The sequence below is a fragment of the Tupaia chinensis genome, unplaced genomic scaffold (genome assembly GCF_000334495.1).
Source record: "Tupaia chinensis unplaced genomic scaffold, TupChi_1.0 Scaffold000215_1, whole genome shotgun sequence".
Lineage (NCBI taxonomy): Eukaryota > Metazoa > Chordata > Mammalia > Scandentia > Tupaiidae > Tupaia > Tupaia belangeri.
Genome location: NW_006159690.1, coordinates 1,954,095 through 1,975,653, shown reverse-complemented (window position 1 = coordinate 1,975,653; position 21,559 = coordinate 1,954,095). Strand labels below are relative to the sequence as shown.

Here is a 21,559-nt window from a genome sequence, read left to right as displayed (position 1 = left end):
TTCCTGCTGGAGGAGTAATGTCTTGTTTTCTGTCTTTCAGTTTTTCTGGTGAGCACAGGCGTTCTCTTTTTTTTTTTTTCTTTGAAAAAAGAAAATGTAGAAGAAATGTAGAATAGGGATGCTCTAGGCTCATTCACATGTTTGGAGGTTGAGCGGGATCAGCTGATCTAAAGTGACTTCTGTTGGGAAGACTGAAACATCAGAGCTCAGTTCTCGTCTTTTGACTTCTGCTTTTCTGAGAGAGTAGGTTGGTCATGTCTCATAGCCAATGGCAGAAATCAAGCAAGAGGACAAGTTCCATTAAACTAGACAAATCTTTTTAAGCCTCTGCTTTTTCCTTTTTTTTTGAGTTTATTTGTTCCGCGAGTGAGATAGAAAGAGACAGAGAGACTGCACCACAAACAGGTCTTGACATTGCAATCCAGCCTTAGCCCACTGTGGATCATGGGCTTGCAGTGCCTGGTGTACACAGGGCGATATCTGAACACAAACTTGGAACCCTCCCAAGTGAGTTATCCTCACGGAGCATAGTGTTTTACCCCTGCACCACCGTTTGGCCCTTCAGTTCTCTACAACATGTTTGCTTGCTAAAAGCAAGGCACATGGCCAAGTCTAGGGGGCAGAATTCTACCCCATTACCAAAAGGCATGTAAACAAATAGGGAATAAAGAATGGAGGCCGGCAATGTAATGTAACAGATTACGAAGACAGAATTAAATCTACAGATAATCTGAAGGTATTATGAATGAGTCTTTAAAGATCTGTATTAATTCTGTAGTCCAGAGGCGAAAATACACTATTTCAGTCAGCAACTTATGGAACATTTATAATAATTAGTCATATGTACCAACTGGGAAAAACCTTCATAAAATCAAATTTCATAACTTAATAAAACTAAAAGCTATTTTTAGAGTATTAACAAAAACCTATAACCCTCTTAGAAACTAAAAATCTTTTTCCTAAATAATGGAATTCAAGGAGATCAGTTCTATAACCTGCGTAGAAAATAATAACAAATGGGACTGGGACTGACAGATGGCATGGTGGTTAAGGATGCTAGACTTCCACATGACCAGCTGTGGTTTGAGTCCCAGACCTGGCAGCTTGCTTTCTCACTTTCCCTATCTTTCTCTCTTACTCTGTCCCTCTCTGATCAAGTTAAAATAAATAAAATAAATACATAAAGTTAAATAAAATAATTCTTTTTTTTTTTTAGAAGTTTTTGGTGTAGGGCACATGCGCTTGCCAGAAAGACAGAGAGAGAAAGGCAGAAAGTGAGAAATCACCCCCCAGGGAGGGATGGCCACACCGCAATCCCTTCTCCTCCATTCTCCTCTTGGGATCTTGGGCACGCACGCACATGCACCCAGTGTGAATTTAAGCCACCAGGTCCAGGACTCTAACTGCAGTTGACTACATGGGAGTCCAGCGACATAGCCATTACGCCAACTGCTGGTCTCTAAATAAAATAATTCTTTAAAAAAATAACAAATGGGATATGGTTCAATGTGAGCTCATAGTAATGTAAGTTTAAATATGTTAATCACCAAAAAGACAGTATGTGAAAAATGTATTAAAAACAGTAAAATGTCAAAAGGCTGATTAGATAAATCTAAAGACTGACTTGACTCTTCAATTAAAGAATAAATTTTTTTTGGAGACTTTTTTTGCTATAGGGCACGTGCACTTGCCAGACAGACAGAGACAGAGAGACAGAAAGTGAGAAATCACCCCCCCCGGGGGATGGCTACGCGCAATCCCTTCTCCTCCATTCTTCTCTCGAGATCCTGGGCACGCACGCACACGTGCCTGGCGTAAGTTTAAGCCACTGGGTCCAGGACTTGAACTGCGATCGACTACGTGGGGAGTCCAGCGGACATAGCCATTACACTAACTACTGGTCCAATAAAAGAGTAAATTTTTGAGGCCAGTAGGTGACATTGCCCTTAAGGCACTAGACTCCCACGTGTCTGACTGCAGTTCAAGTCGTGGGCCTGGCTACTTGCTTTCTCATTTTTTTTCTCTCTCTCTGTCTCTCTGGTGAGTGCACATGCCCCATAGCAGATTAAATAATAATAATATAAATAAAATTAAATAAATTATTATTTTTTTTTATTTTAAAAGCTATTTTAAGGAAAAAAAGTGTTAAATTAAAATTTTTGCATTAAAAGATATAGTGTGTTTTAGGACCAGCAAATGGTAGAATGGTTATGTCGCTAGACTGCCATCACCACAGTTCGAGTCATAGACCCAGAGGCTTGAAACTCATGCCAGGCATGTGTGCATGCATGCCCAAAATCCCGAGAGGAGAATAGAAGAGGAAGGATTGTAGTGTGGCCATTCCCTGGGGGGTGATTTCTCACTTTCTGTCTGTCTCTCTGGCAAGCATATGCGCTGTATAGCAAAAATCTCTCTGAAAAGAAAAATAGATATAGTGTGTTTTTTCATTGTCTTTTGTCATTATGAGTTGTTTTGTTTTTATTTGTTTTTTTGTTTGTTTGTTTTTTGTCTCTTTCCCCTTTGATTGAGGTCCTTTTGGAGTTTTCTTTTTGTCTTAGCATCAGGATAGTTGTGTTTTTCCTTAACAATGGGTCATTCCCCCCACCCCCGCCCTTCCTCTGTTTTTTCCTTTTTTCCTTAAAGTTTACCAAAGCTGTAGGTTTCTGTGCTTGGAAAATTTTGTAATATAAAGTTGAAAAGACAAATATTAACTCATGACAAATTTATAAGACTTACCATATATTTTATTTTACTTTGCTTTTTTGGTTCTATTTTATGTTTCTCCATATCTTTTTCCTTTTCATCTACCTGCAAGTTAGATTGGTTTTGTTTATTTTAGGGTATTCTGTTTTGTATTATAGTCATAGATAATTGACTATACATAAAATAAAAAGATACTAGTACCATACATTTTAGTAAAATTTGAAGGTACAAAAAATAATGAAACAAGTCAGGATGATATTTACTTATAACCATAATTCAATTTTATTTTTATTCTGATTACATTGTAAGAAGATCATGCTTATTAAAAGCTATGTAAATTGGTTTTCCATCTTTGATATTTTATTGAGTGCTTTTTCCTTTATCTTTGAAATCAGGAAGGAGATCGCTTAAGTGATGAAGATCTGTACAAATTTCTTGCTGATATGAGAAGGCCATCTTCTGTCTTACGGCGACTAAGACCTATTACAGGTATTTTTAAAATTTGATTAGATATGATTACAACTATTATTATCACTAATACATTATTTGTAATTATGATTTTTTAAAAATCTTTTTAACTTCTACTGGGAAGATTGAAATAACTGAGCTCTGGTCCATACATTTTTCTGCACTTAATACCTTTCATTCTTATTAACTGTCACATGGGCTAATACTTCAGATGCAGAATTTAGCAATTTTGATCATTTGAATACTGAAATGAGAATGATGAATAATATTGTAGCTAAAAATTATTTTTAAAGGAAAACAATACATGTAGGATGATAAGTATTTCAGAAACAGATATATATTATGGTTAGAATAAACCATTCTATAATAAAACTGTTTCAAAGTCTGCTATGCCAAAGAGGCCAAATGAAATCATTTAACCTTGGAAATGCGGACTTATTCCTATGCTAGAACCTCTCTCTTTGTTTGTGCTTTTTATTTTCCTTTATTTTTTTTTCCTCCTTGCTATTCATTCAATAAACGCTTATTTAGTTTTTAGAGAGAGATTTTTGCTATGGGATGCATGTGCTTACCGGGGAGACAACCAGTGAGAAATCACCCCTGGGGGATGGCCACATTGCATTCCCTTCTCTTGCATTCTCCTATTGGGGTCTTGGGCACATACACATCCTCGGTGTGAGTTTTCAGTTGCTGGGTCTGGGACTCAAACTCTGGTCGACTACATGAGAGTCCAGCGACATTACTATTATGTCATCTGCTAGTCTCAGTATTTACTATTTTTCACTTATGTCTGTATCAGTAACTTTTAAGTTTGAAACTTGGTAAAATGAAATGATTTTGATATCTGAGATATTTGGTTTCTGTAATATTCTACCCAGACTTCTTACAGGAATAGGATCTAAACAATTCCAAAAACATTTTTAATGTGGATATTTATTATGCTTACATTGATTTTATAATGTATTTTCATATACAGCTCAGCTGAAGATAGACATTTCTCCCGCACCTGAAAATCCTTATTATTGCCTAACTCCAGAACTGCTTCAAGTGAAACTTTACCCTGACAGTCGAGTTAGGCCTACCAGAGAAATTTTAGAGTTTCCTGCCAGGGATGTCTATGTTCCAAACACTACTTATAGGTAAGAGGTTTTTAATTTTAATTCTGAACTAAGATACTATATATTTTAATGTTGAAGTGGAGCTATTTTGAAATTCTCCAACAATTTTGTGTAGCTTTGTTACTTATCCTCTTAACCACACAGTTTTATTCATAGTCGCAATGTATTAAGCCTTTACTATGTGCCAAGAGTAAGGTTAATTACCTTATATACTATACATTATCTTATTTAGTCCTCATAGTTTAAGGCAGGTGTTACCTTCATTTTAGAGGTGTGTAAACAGAGGTATTAAAGAGGTTAAAAATTTTACTGAGCATCACACTTTAGTGTGGTAGTGCTAACATTTGATTCTTGGGCTGTTAGGTTAAAATATTTGAACTTCTAATTACTATCTTTTCTTAAATGTTTTTATTAGAAAATTTTAGTATTATACATGAACTGATGCTCTATGTTTTTTTTTTTTTAAAGAACTCTTTTGTTCAACTTTATGTATTTATTTTAATTAGACTAGAGAGAGACAGTGAGAGAGAGACACAGAGAGAAAGAGAGTGAAAGTGAGGAGGCAAACTACCTGGTCCAGGACTCGAACCGTGGTCGACCATGTGGGAGTCCAGCATCCTTAACCACCCTGCCACCTGCCAGCCCCTATATTATGTTCTAACAATTGATAAACTTTGTTGAGTATTTACTACCTAGAAAATACTTGACATGAAGTTGTTGGATATAACTTTTCAGGCTGAATACTATGTAACTACTGGGATACCATTTGGACATACTTTTATGAACCGTGCTCCTTTTATTTGTGAATGTTAAGACTATGATTGATATCTCTGTTGGGATACTCAACAGGTAGCTCCAGATACATGATTCTAAAACAGAACCTTGTGTTTCCATCCTTGTATCTCACCACCATTTACTAAGTTCCCATGGCCCAAACTTCCAGAATTATCATAATGTGTTTTCTTTCCTTACCCCTCACTATTGTTCAGTTAAGTTGTATAGGCTTCTCCTGTCAACTATGTGGGAGTCTAGTGATGTAATCCTTATGCCATCTGCTGGTCTCTTAAGTGGTACTTTTTTTTTTTTTGGAGAGATTTTCACTATAGGGCGCGTGCGCTCGCCAGACAGACAGAGAGAGACATAGAGACAGAAAGCGAGAAATCACCCCCCAGGGGGGCTGGTCACGCTGCAATCCCTTCTCCTCCATTCTCCTCTCGGGATCTTGGGCACGCACACACACGTGCCCGGCGTGAGTTTTAAGCCACCGGGTCCGGGACACGAACCGCGGTCGACTACGTGGGAGTCCAGCAACATAGCCATTACGCTAACTGCTGGTTCCCTTAAGTGGTGCTTTTTTAACAGTTCAGTATGATTCTGATGTCTAATTCTATGTGTCTTATTTTACCTTTGAAGGCTTTAGTTTTTTTTTCACTATCTTTATTGTGTTTATGCAGATAGTATGTAAAAAGTTATAGGCTGTTTTTTTTTTTAAAGCCTTTTTTTAAAGAATTATTTTATTTTAACTTTATTTATTAGTATTATCATTATTATTTTCCAGTTTGATCAGAGAGAGACAAAGAGAGGAAGTGAGAAAGCAAGCCACCAGGTCCGAGACTTGAACCGTGGTTGGCCATGTGGGAGTCCAGCACCTTTAACCACCATGCCACTTGCCGACCCCCATACAAGCTGTTTTAATAATATATAGATATATTTTTCCCAACTTTGTTTGTCTGTTACATCCTTCTTCCTTTTGCACCTCAAACCCACCCTTACCACCCACTCTGTACCATGCACTCCCCTCCCTTACTTTCTGGTATCTACACTTCTCTCTACTATCATATATTCAGATCTTTCCATTTCTGCCATACTGTGCAAATATTTGGTACAAATTGAATAGAGATATACAGTGTATATCTTTCAAAGTCTGACTCACTTCACTCAACATTGTATCTTCTGTATTCATCCACTTTGAATTAGATAGTAGGGTCTCATCATTTCTTAAAGCTGAGTAATACACTGTAGTGTTACATGTGCCACTGTTTTTCAACCCAGTCATCAGTTTTAGGACACCAGGTTGGTTCTGTGTTTTAGCAGTTGTGTTTAATGCGCAATAAGCATAGATGTGCAAGTGTTTTTTTGATAGTTTTCCTGTCCTTTGGGTAAATACCAAGGAGTGGGATTAGTGGATCATATGGTAGTTCTATCTGTAGGTTTTTGAGGAATTTTTGTATTGTTTTCCACAGCGGTTGTACTAATTTACATTCCCACCAACAGCATAGAAGGGTACCCTTTTCATGTGCTAACACTTGTCTTTGTTTTTTTGTTTGTTTGTTTGTTTTTTGTTTTGGATCATAACACTTCTGACTGGAGTTAAATATTATCTTGTAGTTTTGGGGCCAGCAATTAGCGTAATGGCTATGTCGCTGAACTCCCATGTAGTCGACTGTGGTTTGAGCCCCGGACCTGGTGGCTTAAATTCATACCGGGCGCATGTGTGTGCTTGCCCAAGATCCCGAGAGGAGAATGGAAGAGAAGGGATTGTGGCGTGGCCATCCCCCCTGGGGGGATGATTTCTTGCTTTCTATCTCTCTGTCTCTTTCTGTCTTTCTAGCAAGTACACTCGCCCTATAGCAAAAACCTCTCCAAAAAAGAAAAGAAAAGAAAAGAAAAGAAAAGAAAAGAAAAGAAAAGAAAAATATGTCAGGCACATGTGCATGTATGCCCCAAATCCTGAGAGAAGAATGGAAGAGAAGGAATTAAAGCATGACCATCCCTCTTAGGGGTGGTCTCTTCCCCATTTTTCCTCTCTCCCCCCTTTCTGTTGAGTGCATGAGCTTTGTAGCAGAAAACTAATAAAAAATACAATAAAAAGCTCTTTAGAAGCCCTTAAATATATCTAGAAAGTCTAGCATAGATAAAAGTGGCTTTGGAATGACAATAGAAGATATATGACAACCTTGACAGATAACAGGTGACATACAAATAACATCAATAATTTACAGAATGTTTCATAAATATTTTCTAACTGAAAGGTTGTGCTGGATCAGGATAATGCTAATCTTCTAGCTCATTTCCACTCACTTTGCATTCTCAGGAATGTTTTAGGATAAGCCATAGATTTCTGGTATTATATACCAGTTATCCTTATATAGATCTGTATGTGTATTTTTTTCTCAATGAATAATGTCAAGAAAGAAGATAACATTGATATAAGACTACTTTTAGTTGAGAAATAGCCATAATTTCACTAACTTTGCATAGCAGCCTGCACGAAACCAGTGTGATTATTCCTATTTTACAAATGACAAAGCAGAAATTCCAGTGGGTTCAAAATTATACCTGAACAAACTAGGAATTTGGGTATTTTTTAACATGGGTTTTAAGAGAATATTTGCATATTATACTTAGTAAGAAACTTGAGAGGATTGTAAAGCATCTCAAAGAGGAAAAAAGATAAAATTATTATCTAAATAGAGGGAGAATGAATGGTATAGCACAGATAAACTCAAGCATTGATGTGAAAGAAGCATTTTACTGATGTGAGTAACCATTGTAGAAAGAGCTGTATTCTGAAAATGACCCATTTCCTGTTACTTAATACTGTTCACTTTCAGTTTTTATGTTCATTATTAGACAATTTAGAAAAGGCTGTCTAAAAAAGGTGCATTTTAGGGAACTAGCAGTTAGCGTAATGGCTATGTCGCTGGACTCCCACGTAGTCGACCGCGGTTTGCGTCCCGGACCCGGTGGCTTAAAACTCATGCCAGGCGCGTGTGCGTGCGTGCCCAAGATCCCGAGAGGAGAATGGAGAAGGGATTGCGGCGTGACCATCCCCCCTGGGGGGTGATTTCTCGCTTTCTGTCTCTATGTCTCTCTCTGTCTGTCTGGTGAGCGCACGCGCCCTATAACAAAAAAACCTCTCAAAAAAAAAAAAAAAAAGAAGGTGTATTTTAATCTAGTTTGTTATTTTTATTTATTATTTAAATATAAAAAAGTACATGCTTTTAAAGACACTGGTTTTATTTTTTGAAGACGTTAAGAAAATCTATTGTTAAAATAGACATGAAATTAGAGATTTTTCACATTTAAATAACAGACTATTTTTTTCCCCACACATGGCCGGTCACTTCATTTTGGAGAGGGTTAATCTAGGAGAGACCTTGTCTCTTCAAATCTTCTGAAGGGGTAAATGAGGATATGCAGAGACATGGTAGTTTCTCACGGTGAGAATGAATGGCATCGTCCTTGTTGTGCCAGATGGGTGGGTTCCCATCAGATGCCTGCTTTATCAGGGAGATACTTAGGCCGTCATGGTACCACAGAAAAAACACGAGTGCAAATGTTCAATAAGACAGTCAAATAAAAAGCCCCTTCCTACTGGTAGAAAAAAAAATCCTATATTGAATTTTGGCAAGTTTGGTAATAAATGGTGTGCAGTGTTACTTATGTTCCCGACTGGTACTTGACCAACTGCTATTGCATTTGAGTTGTAATAGATCAAGGTACATCTAATTGAGCAAATGTGTCCTCAAAGCACATGATATTCTTGGCAGGATGATTAGAATTAGCCTCTTCCCCAACAGTCGCCTTAGTTGTCATTATTATTAATGTAATAATGTATTGTAATCACATAATATAATGTAATCACATATTAAACTGAAGTGTCTTTACTTTTCTGTCTAGTGATTGTTAGAATGAATGCAGCATTTCAGATTCGGTAGTTATCAGTGAAAGAACAAAAGGAAAGTTGATTTTGATCTGGACCATAGTAATTAGTATTAGACCCCATACATCTCTTAATAATCCCTAATAAATCTGTTATCCGTGAACTAATCTGAATATAGTTTAAACTTTTCGTTATGAAAAACTGCAATGATTACAAAAATAAAGAGAACATTGTCATTCTTGTTTCGTCTATTGCTTGTCCTTTTTTTATTAAAAAATTATTTTGAAGTGAAGCCTAGACATCGTATCACTTTAGCTACAGATCCTTCAGTATGTATTTCTAGCAGATAACTTTTTTAAGTTTATTTTATTTAGTTAGCTTTTTTTATTTTTTTGATTTGCTAAAGGGCCTATGTGCTCACCAGAGAGAGAGAAAGTGAGAAAGCAAGTTGCCAGCTCTGGGATTCAAACCTTTGTTGGCCCTGAGTCTAGCACTTTAACCACCATGCCACCTGCTGGCTCCCCGGCTGATGATTTTTTAAAAATTAGCCACAACGTCTGGACTCCCACGTGTCCATCCTTGGTTCAAGGACCTGGAGGCTTGAAACTCACATAGAGTACATGTACATGCGTGCCCAATATCCTGAGCGGAGAATGCAGGAGAGGGAATTTAGGTGTGGCCATACCCCTGTGGGGTGATTTCTCGCTTTCTGTCTCTCTGTCTCTCTTTCTCCAGTAAGTGCACATGCCCTGTAGTAAAAATCTCTTTCAAAAAATTAGCCACAACAACAAATGAAATGTTTGTGATCTCTTTATAATTTTATCCTCATCAGTTTTGAATATTTTAATAAGCTTATTTATTTATTTCCTAAATTTTATTTCTAGGAACACCCAGGACAGTTAGGCTAAGCAAATGTATACAGTTTACTTTATGACACAAGAGTCATGAAATTCATGTTTTTATTTTTATTTTTTTAAAAGAATTATTTTACTTAACTTTGTTTGTTTGTTTGTTCATTTATAATTTGACCAGAGAGGAAAGAGAGAGAAAGGGAAAGTGAGAAAGCAAGCCGCCAGGTCTGGGACTCGGACCATTGTCGGCCCTATGGGAGTCCAGTGCCCTTAACCACACACCACCTGCTGGCCCCCATGTTTTTAAACCAGATTATTATAGGACAAGAGGTCTCCCTTTTGAGTTGGGTTCCTGATTTTTTTTTTCCTTCCATAGTACTTTGTGATGGTCTTGTTGTTTTTGTAATGTTTTTAAATGCACAACATAAAATATATAGGATAACAAAGGAAATCTATGACATTGAATCAAAATATTAAAGTTGTATTTCTTTACTAATGAACAAGGTCTAGCTTCAGATCTGAAAACTATTGTGTTTTCTAAGTAGTAATAAGCATCAACACTATTTTGAGATAGCTATAATACTTGTAATATAAAAATATGTGTAGTTTCAAGGCCAGCAGGTTAGGTATGGTAGTTAAGGTGCTACACTCCCACATGGCAATCCATGGTTCAAGTCCCAGACTTTATGGGTGGCTTTCTCACTGTCCCTCTTTCTCTCTCTGTTTCTCCCTGGTCAAATTAAAAAATAGTAATAATAAATAAAATTAAATAATTCTATAAAAATATGTATAGTTTCTATGTACATCTAATACTGTTATGATTTTCCTACAGTCATGATTTAAGGAAGTAAAACCATGTGCACAGTATTGAAAATCAAGAAGCATTTTTTTCCATTTACATTTTTCTTTTTTTGGGGGGGGAGAGGTTTTCGCTGTAGGGTGCATGCACTCGCCAACCAGACAGAGAGAGACATAGAGACAGAAAGCGAGAAATCACCCCCCAGGGGTGATGGCCACGCTGCAATCCCTTCTCCATTCTCCTCTTGGGATCTTGGGCATGCATGCACACGCGCCCGACGTGAGTTTTAAGCCACCGGCTCCGGGACATGAACTGTGGTCGACTACGTGGGAGTCCAGCGACATAGCCATTACGCTAACTGCTGGTTCCCTCCATTTACATTTTTCATATCCCTTTAAATAGTATTTATTTTTATTTAATATTCATCGATGTCTCAAGCCACTGCTTGATACTCTGCTATTTTAAAATGCCCTAGATATGACACTCTGACTTTTACTGTATCTTATTTTCCTTGTTTATTTTAACTATAAATATATATATATATATATATTTTTTTTTGAGAGGTTTTTGCTATAGGGCGCTTATGCTCACCAGAAAGACAGAAAGAGACAGAGAGACAACAAGCGAGAAATCACCCCCATGGGGGATGGCCACGCTGTAATCCCTTCTCCTCCATTCTCCTCTCAGGATCTTGGGCACGCACGGACACGCGCCTGGTGTGAGTTTAAGCCTCCGGGTCTGGGACTCGAACCACAGTCGACTACATGGCAGTCCAGCGACATAGCCATTACGCTGTTAGTCCCATCTAACTGTAAATATTTTTGAGAGCTCTGTTTCTTAACATTTTAGTTTTTAAGTTAGGGGCTTGAATCTGAAGGTGATGAAGTGTTATCTTAGATTCCTAGGAAATGAAAGTAAATTTTTAATTTTGGTCTCCTCTCCTGAGAATTAGAGTATTTTGTTAGGAAGCATTTATGTAGGTTATTTACATAAAGTATTGTGAAGATTGATCCCCATGATCCAGTTTTTAAAAGTATGTATGTTTGTGGGGCCAGCAGGTAGTGTTGTGGTTAAGGCACTGGACTTCCATGTGGCCCACTGCTCTTTGAGTCCCGGACTCTACAGCTTGAAAATCATGCCGGCTGTGTGTCCCTGCGTGCCCTAAAATCCCACGAGAATAGAGGAGAAGGGATTGTGATGTAGCCATCCTCTCTGGGGGTGATTTCTCATTTTCCCTCTCTCTGCCTCTCTCTGGTGAGTGCATGTACCCTATGGCAAAAACATAAAAAAAAAAAAACAACAAAAAACAGAAGTATATGTATGTTTAGAACTTCAGAGTTCATAGAACCGCTCAGATGCATTAATTACTTGATTAGAACTTTATGAAGTAGATTTGATAGGGTTATGATTATTCTCATTTATTGGCTGTGAAAATAGAGGCTTGGTTGTTTATTTGAGGATAAATTACTATAACCTTATATCTATAAGGTTGTCATTTATTGTGCTTTCAAATATTCTTAATCATTTTCTTAGGTATTTGCCTGTTCTTAGGGCTAAACATGAATTTAGAAAAGCAGTTTCTATGTTTTTAAATAAATTCTTAATTTTGTATTTTCTTTTTCGGTTTGTTTGAGAGATTTTTTGCTATGGAGTGCACGTGTACTCACCAGAGAGACACAAAGCAAGGAATCATCCCCTGAGGGGATGGCCACACTATAATTCCCCTCTCCATTCTTCTCTCGGGATTTTGGGCAGGCACACACAGTCCTGGCATGAGTTTTAAGCCACCAGGTCTGAGACTGGAACCGCTGTCACTACATGGGAGTCCAGCAATGTAATCATTATGCCATGTGCTGGTCCCAATTTTGTATTTTCTAAAATGTCATGGAAACCTCATTAAAATTTAAAAAACATTGTTTTCTTTATTCATGGTAGAACCTGTACATACGAGTGGAGAGAGATGAGTACCCGCCACAGGACTGATTACATGGCAGTCCCCTCCCTCCATTCCTCCAGCCTGTCATTCCCCAGACACTTGACAGAGGCTGGGATGTTTCAGGCTGACCCGGCCAGGGATTTGAACTGCGGACACCTGTGAGATCCTCACCTGTGAGGTTCTTGGGAGTAGCATATTTCTACTGTGCCATGGAGTCAACCTGAATCCTCATTTTAAAAGGCTTACCAAGAGATTGTTAATACTGCCTTTTTGACCTCCACCTGTACATTTCATGCCAATTGGGCAATTTTACCTTAATTGGTTTGCTAAGGGAATACTTTGGACTTTGATAAAAAGGCCAATGTTTGGTCATTTTCTTTTTTAGTTTTTAAAACTGCCGTGTTGCATAATTACTCAGTAGTACATACATAAATGTAATTTTTGTGGTTGTTAGTGATGGGAAAAAAATAAGGAAATTTGGTTGTCAAATTGTCTATGACCAAATACAAATTTGGTCATAGAGTGCGGACACTCAGTATATATTAAGTGGGGATTGAAACTGATTGACTAAAGGATATAGAAACACAGTATGTGGATGTATTTACCAGATACAGTATGTGTGAAAAAGTAGGGTCTGAGGAAGGACATTTAGAAGAAAAATAGGGAGGCAAAGCATTAATGGGACAAAGAAATGTGGTATTATCTGTTGAAGATATTTTATAGTTTTATCAACTGGAGAAATGTTCACCTCTTGAAATATTCACTTTGTAAGCTGAATAATGTGATTGAATATATAAAAGAAAATGAAATTAAAAAAAGAAAAAAAATGTTGAGGGAAAGAAGTCAAAATCAAAAGAATATATCCTATATTGTTTCATTTATATCACATTCAAAAATAGATAAAACTAATCTTTGGATTATAAACAAGTATAGTTGTTATCTTTGAAGAGTTCAGAAAGCTAAAGGGTGGCTTCTGTGTTTGGTCCTGTTCTATTTGTTTGTTTGTTCCTTTCTTCCCTAAATAATTATTTAGTTTTATTTATCATTATTATTTTAAAATTTGCTACAAGGTACACAGGCTTACCACAGAGAGAGAGAGAGAGAAAGTGAGAAAGCAAGTTGCCAGGTTCAATACTGGAACTGTGGTAGGCCATGTGAGAGTTCAGCGTCTTTACCACCATGCCACCTGCTGGCCCCCATGTTTGGTTTCTTGAATTGGTTTGTAATGTTCAATTTGTAATAATTCACTAAGTTTGCATTTGGGATCTGTACACTTTTCTGTATATGTTTACCACTTAAAATTTAAAATAAAATACTTCAGGGCCAGATGGTGGTACAGTGGAAAAATGCACAACACTCTTCAAGGCAGTTCTAGTCTGGAGACCTTCCCTGAGTATGCCAGGCATGTGTGAGTCCATAGTCTGGGGTTGGTTGAAGACTGGGGTAGACTAAAGTGTAGGGACCCTATTGCAAGCTCTCTCTCTCTTGCTCATGGAGAAAATAAACCAAAAAAAAAAAATCTAACTTTTCAGGCCAGCTAGTGTCAAGGTGGTTAAGGCAGCTGGATCCCAAATGGCTGACTTAATGGTTCAAGTTTCATAGCTAGAGGCTTGAAAAATAGCCGGGGTGCATAAGTGTGTGCCTAAAATGCTGGAAGCAGAAGCAGAGAAGGGATTGCAGTGTGATCGTTCCCCAACGGGGGGGGTGCTTTCTTACTTTCCCTATTCCTTCTGTCTCTCTGCTCTGGCAAGTCCATGTGCCCTCTAGCAAATTTTTAAAAAAAATTAAAATATTCATTATGAAAAAAAGTTATATTATGCTCATGTATCATACCATACATCAATAAAAGTAAATGAATTGTTCCTTATATAACTTCATAGATACATTTCATAAACTTACTATTCAATGAAAAACATATCTCTAAAGAGTATGTTTAATATTATTGTATTTATATGAAAATGTTTAAAATTGAATACAAAGGGTCTTCCAAAACTTTTGTGGAAAAAAAATAACCAGAATTAAATTATGAATTTACTTTGGTGCAAAGAAAAAAAAAAAGAATACAAATTTGGGGTAGGTTTCATAAAGGAGGAAAATAGATAATAAATATTAGTTAATGAATACTTTTTTTTTCTTAAATGAGAGAGAGAGAGAGGACACATACGAGGAGGGAGAGAGGGAGAGGTATTCTTGACGGGTCTCACTGCCATACTCCTGTCCCAGCTTCCCAGTTAGCGAGGATTACAGGCATGCATTACCATCCCTGAATGATTCAAGGTGGTCCCGGATCTGACTCCTGGCCTCCCACTTGCCCCCAGCCTTACACAATATTGTGATACTGCTCTTGTCATCATGGCTAGTCCAATGAATACATTTTTGATTAATGGTTAATTGACTTCGATGAGTTACACGATTAGGAAGAAAAGACAAGCATGAAAACAGACTGATTCTAGAATGCCAGAGAGTGTGTAAATAAATCATAACATAGGATGTGACCCTGGAATGAAGTGTGTATACTTGCTGTCAGTAAAATTCATACTGTTTCAGAGTAAACTCTTTGTAATGGCAGAGGGTGAAAGGTAGGGAATCAAGGGGGAGGAAAAAAGAAGCAAAATGTATAGGAAAAAAGAAATGGAAAATTATTTGTTGATGATAACACATACAGTAATATCCTTGATTGAGCCAGTATACAGTGTATTCTGGATGGAAAATCTCATTTTGTATACTGTTGATGTACAGTGAATGAATGTAAATAAATACATTTAAAATAAAAAAAGAATTCCTAGTAATTCACTAGAAATCAAGTAAATTGATTATACCTTTGATGCTCTTGGAATTTTTATTACTATTTTTCAAAATTTTTATTTTTACGATTTACTTTTCTATCTTTTCTTCACTTATTAAGTGCCATTTGCGAGTTACAGACAGTAACTCTCCTTAGAGATATTCCTTGGGGATTTAGAATTTAAGTTATTTAAATTAGAAATAGCATAATCAAAAAAAAAATAAAAAAGAAATAGCATAATCATACATGTATTGTGATTTCAGTAATAAAAATTACAAAAATTTAATTTTTTTATAATTTAGGGACTGAGCCTTTATTGTATTTTAAACATACACACATACTTGTCAGGCTGTTTAAATAATCAATAACTTATGATTTTCAGTTCTGTTTGAAAGTTACACAAAAGTTTTAGATGCACAGTATATCCAGTAGGAATAAATTACCATTAAGCTTTATTACCCTGATGCTGCAGGTACATTCATTCTCATAATAGTCTGGCAAGATCCCTTTAAAACTACTGTTTTCACATATGAATGATTAAAATATATAAAAAGCATACAGTATAGATAAGTTTACAGATATTTTAAGGTACAGTCATACCTGATAATAAAGTCAATATGACTTAGTAATCATAATCTACTGCATTTGAGATAGTGAAACTGTTTCAGTATAGTGTCTTACTCTGCTTCATTTGGCTTCATAAATAAGCCATATCAAATATTTATTTCAAATTATTTTATAGTATACTGAAGCATCAGTTTTAAACTTCATATTACAAATTTTCACATGTACTCTGAACTGACTGAATTTTAGTATTGAAATTAATAATATTATAACATTTAAAAACTATACAATTATTGGTCCTTTGTATTTTTTCAAGGACCTATTCATCTTTTAAACTAGTTAGCCCACATGATAACTTTTAAATTAAAAGTCTCTTTGTAAGGTTCTTTCCTTTTTTTTTTTTTTTAAGTTAATTTAATTCTTCTATGAGAGGGGAAGAGAGAGTGAGATAGGCGCCACCAAATGGTCTTCATCCTGTGATCCACCCCCAGCTTTAGTGTTCGGGATCATGGGCATGCATGCATGTGCCCGACATGTGTAGGGAGACCTTTGGACACAAACCTGAGCTCTTTCCACATGGGACCAGCATCACAGAGTGTTGTGTTACCACAGTGCCACCAACTAGCCTTTTTTGTAGGTGTTTTTATTTTGAAAAATCATTTAAAAATTAACCCATTTAATTTAGATTGATGCCATCTAAAATTGATTCTCACATCACAAAACATATGACCAAGTGATATTACAGTTTTACAGTTTTTTAAGAAATCCTTTATAAGAGAGGCCAAAAAAAGGGTATAGAGTGAGAAATGGATGGAGGCATAGAGAGGTATTTTTGACAGTGTCCTGCTACTGTGTCATCACCTTTCTGTGCCAGCCTCCCGATTAGTTGGGATTAGAGAGGCCTGCACGATCATGTCTAGCATCTTCAGGTTGGCCTGGTAACTGAATCGGGCCTCCCGTGTGGCTTCCAGCTTCCCAAATGATGACACCATCTATGCACCGCTGTGACTGGGCTGATACCATAAGAATTTTGACTGACAAAGGTAAATGGTGTTTTTTGAGGTGTTGTGATGATGTGTTTACTCTTATATTGATAATGCCTTTTTAATCGATTTATCAAACAATTAAGGATTTAATACTAGATTATTAAACCACAGTATCTTGGGGTGAGTTTAATATTTATTATTCACTTTTAATTTGCTTCAGTTCAGTTAAAACTTTCTGAATCTGTTGGACGGATCAACATTTTGGTTGATTTGATGAAGTATAACCTTCCATTTTGAGACTTCCAGAATATTCCTTTTCTCCTCTCTGGCCTAGATTTTTCTCTTAGTTTGTTGTATTTACCATTTAAATTGTTTTCTCCACATACATCATGCCACCACCAGCCTCCTAAAAAAGATAGATATGTAGTTTGATGCATACAAACTCATATGTAGATACTGTCATTTTCCCATCCCTTGAGTATATTTTCCTTTTTTAAAAAATTTATTTATTTATTTTCATTTCATTTTCTTCCATACATTCGATCACATTATTATTTGTCTTACAAAATGGATATTTCGACAGGTGAACGTTTCTCCCTAGTACTGTTGATAAAACTACGGAATATCTTCAACAGATAATACCACACCTCTTTGTACCATTTTCATTTCTTATAAATATTACAGTGAGGTAGATCTATGTATTCCAATTTTAACTAAGCTGCATAAGACTTTTGTGAACTACCAGAAATAGACTATCTGAGAATTAGAGTTAAAATAATTAGTTGAACTAGAATAAACACTTTTGCTGTGATACTTAAGTAGAGAAAATGCTTATTTGGGATTAAGATTTTAAATAGTTTACATTGTAGATAATGCTAATACTGTGGGAAGCCATTTTAAATATTTGAAAATAAAGTTTGTATTTAAAAAGGTACCTGAATAACTTTCTGGACAGTTGAAGTGTTCTTTTGCTTTGTGATCCCATGTAGAAAATTTCAAATCTTTGTGTTCCGGGAGTACATTGGGGATGTTGCCAGTAATCTTCACCAGGTGTACTGTATAGTTAGTTTCATGATTTCCCAGGTGAAAAGAATATTCAATATAATACATGTTGTCTTTCCAGTCTTCTAATTCAATTCGTAAGATGTAATTAGCTTGCTTTACTATGGAGTATATCTTCTCTAGGCCTAGCCAAAATTCTCCTGAAAAGAAAAGTTTAAAAAAATCTGTGGATTGTTAAGTACAGATTGGGTACTGTTAGTCTTTTTTTATTGGTATAAGTAAATGAGTTGTTTTAGTCTTGAATCCCTTGACCATTTTAGAGACTCTTCTTTTTTTAAACAATTTTATTGAAGATAGTTATATACACAAAAAAAGTTACAAATATTAGTAAGTGTGTTTAGTCTAAATATCCTTTCTAAAATGGGTATTTCAAGACGTATTTCTCATGCGAAACATATAAGACTATTACAGATGTATTTTTTTGAAGAGTTTTTTTTGCTATAGGATGCGTGCGCTTGCACGTATCCTATAGACAGAGAGAGACAGAGAGATAGAAAGCGAGAAATCACCCCCCAGGGGGGATGGCCACGCCGCAATCCCTTCTCCTCCATTGTCCTCTCGGGATCTTGGGCATGCACGCACACGCGCCTGGCGTGATTTTTAAGCCACCTGGTCTGGGACGCGAACCGCGGTCGACTACGTGAGAGTCCAGTGATGTAGCCGTTACGCTAACTGCTGGTCCCCTATTCCAGATATTTTTAAGTCTGGTCATTAGTAAAATAATACCTTACTTCTCCATCCTATATATAGCAGGTTTACTATTAGATATTTAATAATATCCTTATATAGTCAAGAATTTTGTTAAGTATTTCTAGAGACTTGGATACTAGTGATATCATCATCCTCAAATATAGATCTAACTTTTGGTATTTGGTTGATTTATATGTTTTCTTAATAGGAATAAAAGGGGGAGCTGGAATCATCAGATGGCTTAATGACTACATCGCTGGACTCCCATGTAGTCAACCGTGGTTTGAGTCCCAGACCTGGTGGCTTAAAACTCATGCTGGGTGCGTGCGCGTGCATGTGTGTGTGTGTGTGTGTGTGTGTGTGTGTGTGTGCCCATAATCCCAAAAGAAGAATGGAGGCGAAGGGATTGTGGCATGACCATCCCCCCTTGGGGGTGATTTCTTGCTTTCTGTCTCTCTGTCTCTCTCTCTATCTCTGGCGTGTGCACATGCCCTATAGCAAAAATCTGTCGTTAAAAAAGGAGGGGGCTAAATATATATATAAATTTTAAAACTTGGCTTTAATAGCTTTTCATTAGTTCAAACAATTACTTTCATATGAAATAAAAAATATAAATAGCATAAATATAGATCCTTCTTTATCACAGTCCTTTTTATTAAACTATGCAGTGAAAATAGTCAACATTTCCTCATTACTGTTGAGTTAGTGTAAACTTCATTTTTAGGATTGCTGGTAAATGAGAGTACAAATGGCTTGATTTTTAGCAGTGACTATTCTGGACTTCACTACCAGCCTTTTAATATTTGGGTTACAATCATTTTTAGAAAATTTTGAGCTATAAAACATATTATTGAACATTCCTTCTAGTTATTTATATTTCTAGTAGTTGGAATATATAATTTTTAAGTGGTCAAATAGTATTGAGTGTTTAAAAATGTAATATAATAATGGATTTTTCTACTTGGTAAGCAGGTACTTACACATTGTTCATAGATTTTTTACAGTTTGCTTTTGGGATTTTAAATATCTATTCATTAATTATGGGAAAAACCTCTCAAAAATCCATTATTATTTCTTTTTTTTTTTTAGAGAGGTTTTTTTTTTGCTATAAGGTGTGTGCACTTGCAGGAAAGACAGAGAGTGAGAAATTACCCTCAAGGAGGGGATGGCCAGGCTGCAATCTGTTCTCCATTCTCCTCTCAGGATTCTGGGCATGCATGCACATGTGCATGAAGTGAGTTTTAAGCTGCCGCTGGGTCCCAGACTTGAACTGCAGTCGACTACGTGGGAGTCCAGTGACGTAACATTTATGCCATCTACTGGTCTCATCTATTCATTATTTTTATTTCAATTATTTTATGTTTATTTAGTGGTCAAGTGAAATAATTTGCATTGCAATAACTAATTCATGTTAAATTTTATAATATACATATATAATATTTAAATAATTGAATTTTTTTTTTTTTGGAGAGATTTTCACTGTAGGGCGTGTGCGCTCGCCAGACAGACAAAGAGAGACATAGAGACAGAAAGCGAGAAATCACCCCCCAGGGGGGATGGTCACGCCGCAATCCCTTCTCCATTCTCCTCTTGGTATCTTGGGCACGCACACACATGCGCCCGGCGTGAGTTTTAAGCCACCGGGTCCGGGACATGAACCGCGGTCGACTACATGGGAGTCCAGCGACATAGCCATCACGCTAACTGCTGGTTCCCAATAATTGAAATTTTAAAATTTGTTCTGTATATCTGACAGTTTTCTTGTCCTGTTGGACCTCCAATTAATTGATATCTAAACTGTTAATAAGAGAGTAGAATAGGGAGTCCTAACAGTGGTTCTCTTTGTAGCTTATTCATAGCACCACTTATCAAAGCTTGTAGCACTTAATCAACCTTGTCTTTAATAATTATAATGATAAACCATCAAATTAATTGTAATAAGTATAAGAACAGACATTTCATTGTGGTAATTACAGTTTAAATAACAGTTTAATAAGTATAATTAATAACAAATGTGTAATTATTTGTTAATAAGTTTTACAAAGGTTCTTTTATTGCACATTCCCAATACCCAGTCCATAATACGTTCTCAAAAAATAATAAAGTAACAAGTGAAATAAATGATTAAATGAAATCACCTCACCGTCAAGCCTTCCAAAACCATATCTGTACTTCTCCCAAGTTTCATTGAAGTTTTGTGACCCATCTATTCGGTGTTGAATTAATGTCCATGAGCTACCTGAATATAATGAAAAAAATTGTGTATTTTAGTAGATTAATGTTGACAATATAGAAAATACGTTTTTGTTTTGTTTTGCTTTTTGAGAGAGAGTGTTTATTTTAGTTGGTGACTTTGTGAGATAGTTTATTAATGTTACAATAATGTATTATTTACTATGGTCCCAGAAAGTTAAGGGAAAATTACTTTCAAATACCACAGCAGAGTACGTATTTGTGTACATGTATGTATAAAAAAAATGACAAAATGGTAACTATTGTTGAATTCAGATAGAAAGATTGTGTTGGTCTCTTTAACGATTCATGTTTTCCTGTTGCTTGAATATTTTCACAAGAAAAATAAAAGTTGTGAGGAACAGTGACTCCAGTGAATTTTGTCTTAGTAAGTTTATGGAGACTAGTCACTTCAGATTATTTTACAGAAGAAATAGAGAATCCTGGATAAATACATAGATAAATACAAGTACTGGGCTTATATTAATACTCATGTAGTATGCATTTCTTAATGTATATGTACAGAACAAAGAATACAGCGTTGCTGACTGTGAGTAACTCGAACGAACTGTTCACCTTCTTAGGTAAACTTTTACCTGCGTTAACGTCACAGTGCACATTGAAAATGTGAGCAGTGCTGGATTTGGTGGCATGCATGCCACTTCTCTGCTCACCTCTATTATAAATGGTGGTAGAATA

The 21,559-nt window shown here is 36.2% G+C and overlaps 2 protein-coding genes across 3 annotated transcripts in view; one reads left to right on the top strand and one right to left on the bottom strand.

Moving 5' to 3' along the window:
- Positions 1-21,559, top strand: part of DOCK7 (dedicator of cytokinesis 7) — a 213,522-nt gene that overhangs the window by 45,068 nt on the left and 146,895 nt on the right. For both annotated transcript variants that reach the window (XM_006147525.3, XM_006147522.3), the window contains exons 12-13: positions 3,099-3,192; positions 4,148-4,310. In XM_006147525.3, coding sequence (XP_006147587.1) covers positions 3,099-3,192; positions 4,148-4,310 — 257 coding nt within the window. The remainder of the gene's footprint in view (positions 1-3,098; positions 3,193-4,147; positions 4,311-21,559) is intronic.
- Positions 16,517-21,559, bottom strand: part of ANGPTL3 (angiopoietin like 3) — a 10,078-nt gene continuing 5,035 nt past the window's right edge. The window contains exons 4-6 of the mRNA XM_006147520.3: positions 20,772-20,867; positions 17,812-18,078; positions 16,517-17,282 (exon numbers count right to left, since the gene is read on the bottom strand). Coding sequence (XP_006147582.1) covers positions 17,098-17,282; positions 17,812-18,078; positions 20,772-20,867 — 548 coding nt within the window. The 3' untranslated portion in view covers positions 16,517-17,097. The remainder of the gene's footprint in view (positions 17,283-17,811; positions 18,079-20,771; positions 20,868-21,559) is intronic.